The sequence below is a fragment of the Linepithema humile genome, chromosome 2 (genome assembly GCF_040581485.1).
Source record: "Linepithema humile isolate Giens D197 chromosome 2, Lhum_UNIL_v1.0, whole genome shotgun sequence".
In the NCBI taxonomy this organism is placed as follows: Eukaryota; Metazoa; Arthropoda; class Insecta; order Hymenoptera; family Formicidae; genus Linepithema; species Linepithema humile.
The window spans coordinates 19671476-19683828 of NC_090129.1; the positions used below are offsets into that span (position 1 = coordinate 19671476).

General features: G+C 42.7%; 1 protein-coding gene across 3 annotated transcripts in view; it reads left to right on the forward strand.

The window, feature by feature from the left end:
* The window catches only part of Frmd5 (FERM domain containing), a 31958-nt gene that overhangs the window by 3236 nt on the left and 16369 nt on the right, over positions 1 to 12353 (forward strand). The window contains exons 1-3 of one of the 3 annotated variants that reach the window (XM_067348589.1): positions 208 to 839; positions 8427 to 8531; positions 11191 to 11233. In XM_067348589.1, the coding sequence (XP_067204690.1) occupies positions 744 to 839; positions 8427 to 8531; positions 11191 to 11233 (244 nt within the window). In that variant the 5' untranslated portion in view covers positions 208 to 743. Of the gene's footprint in view, positions 1 to 207; positions 840 to 8426; positions 8532 to 11190; positions 11234 to 12353 lie in introns of those variants that run through there. The other 2 variants (XM_067348590.1, XM_067348591.1) reach the window with 2 other exon arrangements.

Sequence of the window (12353 nt, forward strand, 5' to 3'; positions counted from 1 at the left end):
TCCTACGAGATAAGTATAACTGTCTGACAAGTAGCGCCCCCTACTTGCTAAAAAGAATTGTGTGCGCTTTCTCATTTGGAATTGATATTTCTTTTATTACGGGATTTTTAAGTATATAATAATCTGATAACTATCAAAAGTATACTGTTATTTAGTCCATGTGAACTCTCGCACAAGCGCGGATTTCTAAAACAGCATCATTGACAAATCTGTATTTTGACGTTTGTGTGAGCTACATGCTGAAAGTTCGATGTAATAGATTCGTCCAATTTTGTGTAGTGCGGGAATCTAATGGAAATACTCTATATTGGTATTTCACTCATCGAATCCTTCGAAATATCGACGATCAATCGAAATTTTGCGCGACCACCGGTGCGCCTGTCATCCGCCATGATAAGGAACGGCAACGGCGCGCACAGCCGGCGCGTAGCAAAGATGTGGCAGCGCCGCGTCGTCCGCGGCGGCGGCGCACCAGTGGACGGACTGGTTGACAGATAGCTTCGCGTTCTTCCGCCACGGTGATGTGTCGTCGTTCACCGCTGTGCTACCGTGCCGTCGCGCCGTGCCGTGTCAGCTCGCCGATTAATACGGAGTACGGTCGCGCGTCAACGGCGGCGACGGCCGGCGTCGACGACGACAGTGGCGCGTGTTGCCGCGATTAATAAACGGGCAGTGTGTGGTGCTGTGGGGGAAGGGACGATGAGGGTCGGGGGGATAATTTGGGTGGCAACTTGAGGGCAGAAATGTTGAAATTCGGCAGCAAGAGCGACGTGACGGTGGTGCATCGCGCCACTATACGACTGTTCGATGACAACGAAATCATCTACTGCGACTTTCAGGTGAGTGCGCTGCGTTTCCGCTCCGTTCCGCTCTGCGCCGCGCCGCGCCGTCCCTCTCACGCGTGAGGGATAGCCGCGCGAGCGCGACTTCTCTCGCTACCCCCTGCGGCTTTCTCTCATTCGCCTGCGCGCTGTCATTCACGAGTATCGCATTGAACGGAGGATCCGAGGGATGTTTATAACCCATTTAAATCCCGTGTATCACGATTTTCGTCCCTTTATTGACAGGGACGCGGCGCGATAGTGCTCGCCGAAAAATGACTGATGTCAGGGGATTCTAACGATCACCGCAAAACGTGCGCGATTTCGCCATGCGATTGCGATCCCAAAGATTTCGACGATACCACTCTGTGCAGTGGTCAGCGTCGTGTTGCTTTGCATTTGACAATTTTACATACCTTTAAATGCAAATAATTTAATAAAACATTAAGATAGATTTATATTCAACACTATCTGCAAAATTACCTTTGTTTTTTCCTTCTTTTAGAGAGAATACCTAGTAATGGACAGAATTAAAACCCTCTTTGATTATGCTTAGAAAGCGAAAAACTCTTTTGACATCGTTAGCGTTTGATATATTAATCAAACATCAATGAACCCGACAGATTATCACATAATCAATAGTACCTTCCCATGTTTCGTAATACTATAGCATTAAATTGCGACGAAAAATATATATATTTTCGACATCGTTTCTTTTTTTATGTCGATCTGGAATGAAAAAAGAAACTGGTAACTACAGCTTCTTTTTTAATACGATGATGTAACGATGATTACCGCATCATTTAGAAATCGAAAATGTTTGCGTTTCGTTGAAGCAAGGTATAAGACGCTTAAATGTCAAAACATTTTAAAATGTAAATTTTGTTACTTCGTGCGAGCTAGTTTTTAAACCTATTATTATGATTTGCTAATCTGTTTTTGCATTCTCATGTTCACGAGCTTTGACACGTGTTTATTGAAATAATCGCTCCTCTCGCGATCGATTACGCTATTACTTCCGCGACGCATACGTGACATTCATTTGACTTTTTATTCCGCGTACGCTCCACGTGCCGTTCGCTTTTTATATCGCTTTTTACATCGTCTGATTCGCGATCGGAGTTGAGCACCGTTGCACGCGGGAGCCGAACGTGACTTCCTTTTGTGAATTCCTTTTGACGTTTAGTCGCAGGTACACGGCGACTCAGCGGCACTCTCGCGGCTTGGATCGATTCCAGAAAACCCGTCTGTACACGCGGTCTGTCCTGTCAAAAAGTTCCTCGTGCTCTCGAGCCATCCCAAGGAAGTTAACACATTTCATCTTACCCGCACGTCTGTCATGGAGTTTCCATTGAATTTTTAACAAGGCATTACACCTCGAATAAAGTTTGTAAAATATTTCGCAACGTTTCTGTATGCAAAATACCGTTCTAAAATCCGTATAATTTCGCCCAGAATAATTTGCATCGACCGGTCCGTTACGCGTCCGTCGTATCGAGTAATCGCTATCGCGGTCAGCGGTTACGCAAGTATTATAGTCAGCGTGCACTCCTGCGATAGATTAATCACATCGTCGATACTCGGCGTTATTTTATAATCGCATTGCAAATTAATATTGGAATAAATATGAATTGAATCTTCTCGAATTGACGAGCCACGAAAATCACTGCGAGCGCAAACTTGATATTAATCCAAACATTCTCTTCGATTATCGCGAATCATCTCCGGAAACGAGGTCGCGCGCATTAGCCGACCTGTCGACGAGATGATCGGTTTGTTTCTCTTCATTAAGCGCGACGATGCGGTCTTTGTGGACGCGGAAAATAAGGGATGTGTCTGGTTCAATCGTACACCACGTCAATGATATTACGCCGAAATAATTGGCAGATGGCCAAAACGGGACGAGGGGATGGAATCATTGGTCCGGATCTAAACTTCGAACAGATAACGATCGGAAGGAGAACAGAGGCTGTTGCGCACGTTAAAAGCCAATAAAATCCAAGCTCCGCGGACTATCGATAACAGTCATCGTCTATTGTTCGCGAGAGTTACGAGCATATTTACAAAATAATAATTTATTTCTTGCTGATCGCTTTCAAGATTTCATTTACAGCGTGGAAAATAATAAAATATATATAGAAGTGTTTGCGTGAATTACAGATGAAATAATAGCGAAGAAAATATTTTGATTTAATCATGTTTTACGACTGTAAATGCTCATCACTGCAAAGGTTGAAACAATACGATTTGTTTCTCGTATTCTCGATACATAAGATATATGACGTTGTAAAAATGAATATCTGCATGATGCAATACTCGTCGGGAAACGCGCGATCCATAAAATGCAACGCGATAGTTGCGGTTCGATAAAGATAAAACTGGGAATATTCCCTTTTTTTTTTAATTTTGCATTATCTCGCATTGCCATCTGTATAAGTGGAGTAGAAAATATCTCGAGATAGAATATTACAAGCATCGGATATGAAATAATAAACGCGCGAGGCAATACATTAAAAAAAAGAAAAGAAAAAAACAGGGTGAATTTTCCCAAGAGCCGAATTTATTCTTTTTTCGTCCTATTTAGTCGTATAATCCAATTTTCGAATTTTGGGCGCCGTATTATCTCTCCGCGCTGTATATTAAGGCGATCCATTTGGCACGGGTGCTCGCTAATAGCCATAAATTATGGCGGACGGCGCGATTTTGCGCCTAAAAGTGTCTTAAAAGCTCGACTGACATTATGTCCGCGTTCGCGGTGTCGCGTTCAATCTCACCCCGAGATGAAATCTGACAATAATCCTCAACCTCCTTGGAGCGCCTCCATTCTCCACTCAGCCAGCGGCAACATTGTGTCTCGTGCCAAGGTAAATGCTGGCATACGTCGTAAGTAAGACGCGGGATTGTCGGAGGCAATCGCGGGAGTTTCCGCGGGGAATGAAAATTCGCACGGATTTTTGGGGCCGACACTTCGCGAAACAGCACGCGTCATCTGCTTTACATATCGCAGCTGCGCGCGTGATCCGCTCCGTATCTAGGTGAATGCGAACAATTCTTATGCATCGCATTTTTATCGCGGGACTTGATCGACTCGACTACAAATTAGGACTACCACGTTTGAAGTCGGAATGCGTTTTGCAAAAGTCGATCTCGTCACGCTTGCGAGTACGAAGTTCAACAGGCCTCCGTCCGCGAACGGCGACGTCTATAAGAATCGTCATGTCTGGAGGTGCAGGGTCACTAGGCTATGCAATCAATGATAACCGTTTTCTTATAGTTCCAGCTACTCATTGCCGACGTGGCGGAGTGTCGCTTAAATTATTACCGATAACGTAAATTTCCGCGGTAATGATACTGGCAATTGTTGATCGACTTCAAAACTCCTCGTAATCGTCCAAAGGTTTACCGTTTTCCCACTTCAAAATTCACGCGAAATATTGCGACTAAATATTTCTTTCGTATTAAATGATGTGAAAGTGACACATCTTAATATTTAAATACGAATTTCGAGTAAATTTGCATAAAACAAGGTTGACGATAACTTCCGCGATTTATGACGGTCAATTAAAGCAAGTTAATTGAATAATTAAAATTGAATGGGTTAATTAAAATCGATAACAGAAATCTTTATAAGAAAGTTGCGAAATTAAAAGTAGGACCGCATATATGCATACACTCTTACGATTCACCAATGTCATTTATGCGATAAGCACACGAGCTACAAAGGCGAACTTGGAAAGTCACGCGGAGAGTTCGAATTAGCTTCGCGAAGAATTTTAAGTATGTCTCTTACTCTTACGACCGAGTTTGAAATATGCTTTGTGTGCGATAGAAATTGCGCATTCAAGTTTACACCGAGCGTCTCAGGCGCGTGCGAGAAAACGCTTGGTCATGCGTATCAATCTTCTATCACTTTCTTTCTGCTTTTTTGCGCGAATCGAACTTGCCAATATTTGTGGACGAAAATCGACGAGGGCATTTCTGGGAATAATTCTCTGTCGACGGGCGATCTCCGAAGTGTGCAAGGTCAACAAGGCAGCATTCTCGCGCTATCGGCAACTTTACACGTTTATAATACATTACGCTCGGCGACCATACGCTAAAGTATAACTAAAGTAACCTGCAAATAGTCGGCCTACCGCCTACCATCGCGATAACCTCCTCTCTTGATATCGATTCGATCTCGTTTCTTAACACTGCCTATACATTTCCGGCCTGCGTACGCGTATCCTTGCGTCCGGATTTATATACGAACTTTATATGCGCGCCAGCATTAGTATATTCCGTATTGTATAATTATATTTCGCGCCGATCCATTATTCATAGCTTTAATTAATAATTTAACTAGTCCCACAGTTTTGCCATTCAATTAGTTAACATTCAGCGATGACAATCAGCGAAGAAATGGATTCAAATCCGCGCGGTCGTCATGCACATATAAAACTGACATTCAATTTTGCTATAATAACTGAGTTGTTAAGTGAAATTGATACATTTTTTTCTAAACCCGAACGACATTCGTGCATTGTGAATTAATGGACAATTTAAAGTTAATTAGAAGTTAATTACGAATCCAGGTACTTTACTTTGATTAATGTCTCCGTAATATTGTTATCGATATAATTGTAGAAAATTGATAAAACTGAAGGTTAAAAGTTACTTACGAGGTTCGCCATGCTAAAATCTGATGACTGACTCATTCGCTCTTGAACTACTGCACGCACGAGGTAGAAGAAGGTAATTCTGCTTATAGCAAGAGTTTTAGTTTGCAATAGATATATGCTCCCCTTAGAAGAATGCTAACCTATAACCTTGTATTATACATTTGACGCTCTTCAGTTACTTTAATTATGATAATGTCAATTTTAAAATCTCTTTAATCTTTGATCTGTTTACCATATTCTGTTTTTTCTTTCTTTTCGACGAAATATGCAATGCGCGAATTTTAACTATTTTTTTTCTCAATTACGTGGATTCATCGATTTTTATACAATGCAACCCAATTAAATTGTTTTGCGATTATAAATTGCAATAGCTTTTCCATTATCTAACTTTTTAATTAAATAAAAAAAAGAATAATTTATTTAAAATTTAAAAAATATCAAAACTGCATTTAAGAATGTGTAATTCGGAAACGGCGGTGAAAAATAACTACATCAACTAATACCTTGTTTTTTACAATAAAAATTTCCGTCAAAAGTATTTCCCTCACGACGGCTTATATCTGAGATTTATCGCACGCAATGTTTTTCCGACGATATCTATAATAATTCCAATCAATACTTATCCAACTCGCGTAATTATTTCAAATTAAAGCTATACACGTTTTGCGCATATACATTTCCCACAGTAGGCTAGCACCTCCGTCGATTATATTTGCATCGCACGCGCGAACAGCACATGCCGTTCGCGCGATCATCCATCTTGCGCGAGCAAATAACTCGCGAGGGGCTGCCGAAGTAACTTCTATTAATATATAACACATCGAGTCCCTTGTTTCTCGTGAAACGTTGCCATAAAGTAGGGGGTTGAGGTGCACCTTTGAGAGCACGGTTTGTCGCGTGTACACGTATATGTACAATACAATATGGTACAAACACGAGTCGCGTTTCACTGTCGCGTGCCTCGCAAGGACTCGTAGATCCCTGGAAACGCTTAACATGCCCGGGTTGCACTCGCGCCCAAAGACAACGCCGACCACATACAAATGACCGTCCACGGGAACTCATCCAGGTGCCTCCTCTCTCTCTCGTGGCTCGTGTTTTCGGCTATTTTACGATCGCAGCAGAAGTTGAAGCCGTTTGCGAATGTTACTCTCCAGCTACGACCGATGAAATATTCAATTTGCCTCGTGATAGGAGAGTTATTTCTGGACGTGACATTTCGACACACCGCACCCCCTTTCTTCGTGGGACTTGGTTCATTCAGCGGGAAAAATTTGCATTTGCAAAGGTGCAGAATGCGCGCGGAGACTCTTTATCTCGTATTCGATTGTATACACTCGCGATTCTGCACCGCGGCGCAAAGTAGCCGTTTTAAATACCAGTTTGCAGAGATAGAAATGGACAAGAAAGAGATTTTCCTCTCATCGCGTAGAAACGAGTGCAGCCGTACAAAAATATGTTCCTACTGTGCTCGAGTTTTATATTAACGAGTACACGTGTAGCGATAAATCTACGACGCTCGCACAGCTCTTTGAAAGCTTTTACCTCGGAAGCAACGCATTGCGACTGTATAACATTATTATATTACGTTAAACAATATTTTCGCACGCGCCAAGCATGAATCTTATATTTAGGTTACGTAAATATGATGAAACAGTTGTTTCTTCGTCGTTGACTTTTTGCCGTCGTCCTTGCATTGGCAGATACTCGACGGATATTACGGCGTTAATTATGTTCGATAATTGCAGCGACTCGATTCGCTCGATCACAGTTGTTGTCGCAGAGATCACGGCTAAATTACTATTTACACAATCTACACCGCGTGTATCGCATGGCGGAAGCAATAATCTCGGTTATTTTTTCAGTTGCGACATATGAGAGCGCGCGCTAATATCTAATTAATATTCTGGCAGATGCATTAACACCCGACGCGGCATAATTAAGCGTTTCACAATCCGCTTTCCGCGCACCATTATTTCCATGTCCCCCGCGCTGCAACGATCCTCCGCGGCGCGACGAGAGTTCTCTTCTTTACGATCCTCTCATAGGAAGCTCCTTTATTAAAATTGGATATTATGAGAAATATACGCTCCGAAGATTTAAGGTGTACGCGAAAAATCGTGGGAAATAAATCTGCAAATGGCTTCATTCAAAATTGAAAGTTAACGATCCGGAAAGTATCCGTGTGACTTAGATACGGGAGCCGCGCGTGTCCTATTTCCGCGAGATAAGAAAGTAGTACGTTGCAAAAGGCAGCGGTAATCCTTGATTTATAGCGTACAGTAACCGCAGTATCCTCGCGCCTGTAAGGCTTTTGATCAATTTTTATCCGGGAACAGACGGCCAACGAACATACTTAAAATTGGCATTGTACACACATATAATACCCGCGTATAATACACTTTCGTTGTACAATTTTGTCGCGTGATTTTTACAAAGGAAGAATCGTATATTCTTATAAAGATGCGATAATAGACATAACGTTTCACACTAGCATGAAAGTGCGAGATTTCCGCGCGTCCGGAATACAGTCGTCTTTTATCAGACTTCCGGTGTTTCATACAACTTCATTCTTCCTGCTTGGACGCTGTGAGCAAAGAGAAGCAGTACCAGCTCGTGCGCATTTACATAACGATCATAAAAAGACGAAGTTAAATACGTTTCTATTATTTTCTTTTTTATATAATAAGAGATTTGTTGTTTATTTTATTATGTTTTTTACGGAAAAGAAAATTTTATTTATATTATTTTTCAGTTGCACAATTTTTGCCGTTAAACAGACAATGAGAATTATTATTTATGTAGATGAAAGAAAGAGATTACTTAAATGTCATAAATATTCTCAGGTATCGACATCTCCATTCTGTTTTTTTTCTGTAAAAAAAAATAAAGAGAATAAAACGAGATATTCGCAATCTAATTGTCAATTCTGTCTCTGTTGCAGCCACAAGATAAAGGGCGGTACATTCTCGAATATGTGTGCAAGCAGCTCAACATCTTGGAAATGGATTACTTCGGGCTTCGCTACGTCGATAAAGAAAGGGAAAGGGTGAGTGCATTTACGCATGGACAATGAACTTAGGAAAAGGTAGCTTCCAAGTACGTCACGCTTTCGATTTCTCGCGTGTCGATATTTCTCGGATATTTCCGCGCGCGAGACATCCCGCCTCTTCGATGTGGAGCTCTTATTTAATCACCACGTGCTGCGCGTAAAAAAAAATGTATATATGTATATCGCGTTGGAAAATTCGAACGCTCGAAGGATTGGCAGTCGTGTAACACGGAAACGTCTTTGTGTCGCGCCATTAAATTCGCTCTGCTGACACCCGGAGCGGTATAGCATATGCGCCGTACTCCACCGTAATCGTTATTCTTAGGTCATACGTGTAATTCTGGAAGACTTAAAAATAGGCGTGCCTTGAAATACCGACGATTCATTGTAGTAAACTCGTGCTATCCGTGTCCGCGCGCACGAACGGCAACTATCATTTATCCCGCCTCTGCGTCCGTCGCATCTTAAATTAAATCTTTCGTGGGCGAGTTTGTATCTTCAAAAAAACGTGTCAGCACATTCATAACAGGTGCAGCGTACCGGTGGTACATGATAGCCGTAACTGTCGGTCGTTACTTTAACGACTGCACCGCGAATCTCGTTTGAAAAAGATTTATCAGCGGTCTCGAAGTAATATTCGCATCGTGCACACCGCGCAACGATGCAATTTAGCGTATTGATTTCCGGGATTCCACGGCCAGGGAAATACGTAAATTTAATTATGCCTTATAAACGTCACTGCGAAGACTCGCAAATGTCGAATGTGTCAATATATTTGCCGCGCACCGTTTTCTTCGGATCGCGGATCTCAGCGCTCTCTCTCGCATTCAAATTAATGACAATTCGAATAGATAGTAGTTGATTAGTCGCCATTCATTTTCTCGCACACGCTCTCGGGGCTAGATTATTACATTTTAATTCAGTTAAGTCAATTTCCGGATACTTTGACGATTTTTTATTGGTTTTTTCGAACAATTAATCGCGTAGCGTGTTCTCGAAAGCGGACATGCATTTTCACTTAAATTCAAGTGGGCAAATGAGTGCACCGGGAAATGCAGTCGATCTTAATTTCAGCTCCAGAAGATTTAATTCGCATGAAGCCGCATTAATTCTAATCAATCCGAAAGAGTTACATCTTCGCGGATGTTAAACCACGATAATCATCCTTCCTGCATACAAATCATCGTTAACAATAATTCCCCAGTGTTTCGTAACGAGATACACAATTTTAATTTTTCGTAGCAAGATATATGTACAAATTTAAATTTTCGTAGCAAAACTGGAATTACATTTTGCAATTTAATCTAGGAAATAAAACCGGATGAATGTATACGAAATGTTGAAATTATGTTTATCAAGACGGACAAGAAACATCAAGCTTCCTCAATCTCGATGCAATTTTGCCAGCAGCATTTGTCGGTCTTTTTTTAAAGCCTCGATGAAATCGATATCGGACATCCGTTCCGTCTTCTTCAAAAATTAACGCGCCCTACCCTGAGACGTAGCTTCCGTTATTCTTCCGGCTCGTAGTTCAGCTCGAGAGATTTTAAGCGAAAATTGTAAAGAAACCTTTTTACTTGCGCTTTTGCGCAATGCGACAACCTCTGATATTTGAACAATTTTTGATTATTACACTTCGTAAGTAACGATAAACGGGGCGGATGCTGCTTATAAATCTCTCGGGGGTGATAAATTATATCGCGCATTATATCGACTGTTATTACATCCCCGTGCGGAGCCTGCCGAATCCTCTCTATTCATTCCCTAAAGGTGTCCATTGTAACGACGGGCTTAAAGAGATATATGGTTAATGATATTCGGCTCACTTTATCTCTCCTCGGAACCGATCTGCTGAACAGTCTGCCGGATAAACCCCGATGCCGGCCGATTTTTCATCCGGCACAAATTTATCGCGCTAATCGTGAAGTCGCGCGACTCGAAACTGCAAAGTCGTAAAAAGTGAAAAGTGCATTTCGCATATGCGATAAAATTTACAAGCGGCGTCGCGCGGCTTGCGCTCTCATATTAGCGCGATCAACGCGCGGGTCACTTTTAACGAGTGTTTACATCGAGCTTGCTGAACAGTATTAAAACAGATGCGCAGCCTCGTCGGCGTAATTTCCAACGGTAAATAACTCCTCGTGCGCGCGATCGTGTGCGGTCTGATTGCTGATGATACAGTATCGCCAGATGCTCGTTTTACAACACAAACTTCACGTTTTGAGTCTTCGCATCGCGCTCTCCCACAGAACGGCTACCTCTGTGGATCGGTGGCACCCGTGTAACGCTACTTCAACAGCGCGAGAGATAAGTAAACAGCGCGCGAGATGTGATTTTAACTGTCTCAAATTCGCGCTCCGATCCGAATAAGTAAACATGAATATTTATCAATAAACAAACATTTATCAAGTGGACTCCATTAAATAAATTTCGATTAAATTCCAAACTGCGCCCCATTAAATATTCATGGAATATTTATTAATTGTACTCCGCGCGCGATGAGCGCGAGCACAAGCCCGCGGCAATTTGCGAATAAATATATTAGTATTTTTAATGGATATTCACGCATAATGACGCTTTAACGGCACACAATTTATGAATGTATCGCAAGTTCGTTACGTATATTACAGTTGGAATATTTTCCTTTGTTTTGCAGCATTGGCTGGACTTAGCGAAAACGGCGATCAAGCAGGTAAAAGGTCAGTATACTCAAATCTTGACAAATGTTTTCCACTCGGCAAGATGCGACGCGGATATGTCAAAACATATAAAAAATCGGGTATACACAGCGCGACAGCTGTGCTACACGTTGTACTACTTTCGACATGGATTTTTTCGCGCAAACTGTCGCTTTATGTTTGTTCGTGCTTGTTTTTCACGAGGAAGCGCACATAGAAGCATTTTCCTACGAGGTGTGCTCGCGCCGCATGTCGGTCATTTCTCCGTTTCTCTGCCCCGCTCGCGGCACGCAATTAACGACGGATACGGTCGCAAAATGTACAAATGAACGGCCGGGCGGACGTTACTTATTATATTACGTTTGTGCGAGCGCGACTCTGCGTCCTGTCGTTACGACGCGGCGCAGCTCCGCGAAAGGCGCTCTATAGCCGCGGTGATGTTGCGCGTGCAGAAGCGCAGGTATCAGCAGCGAACAGCTGTGACCAAGCTGGGACTTCGATCGTCCCGCGTTCGTGCCTCTTTCCTCCCGCATCCAATTACGTCGGGTCGATGTCACATGAAAGTTTCAAGCAGTCGCGACCCGCTGGCCTATTCTCGTAAACTTGGACAAAGCTCCGGGGTAGACCCGTCTCCGAAAGTGTCGGGATTTTCCTTCGCGACACCTAAAAAGATACAGCTGCCGGCGATTCGCAGAATCAATCGCCGCGCAACAGGACGATCGGATCTCTCGCGCCGCGGAGAACAAGATGTTCCCACGCTCGCACCACAGGAACGCGACGATTTTTTTCCCCCTTTTGCGCGCGGCGGAATTAAACGGGTTTAAACGGGAATCGCGAGCTGAATCCGCGCTGAAAATTATTTCTCGACCGTGAACGAGCGTCTTTGTCGTGTACCTGTTGATTTTAATGCCCGCGGACGTAAGAAAGCTTCAACATCGATATTTTCGTGACGCTTAATCGGACGCGTGCTCGCGTACATTTCACAAATTCGCGTGCTTACGCGAACCTTTAAACCCATGATAAGCTTAATCTGGTTTAAATTCGTTTCATATTCTGCGGAAGGTCGAACGCAGAGGTCAATTAGGGAATATCTTATATCTGCCGAAGGCAACGAGCCGTAATGATACCGTATCGAATGGGA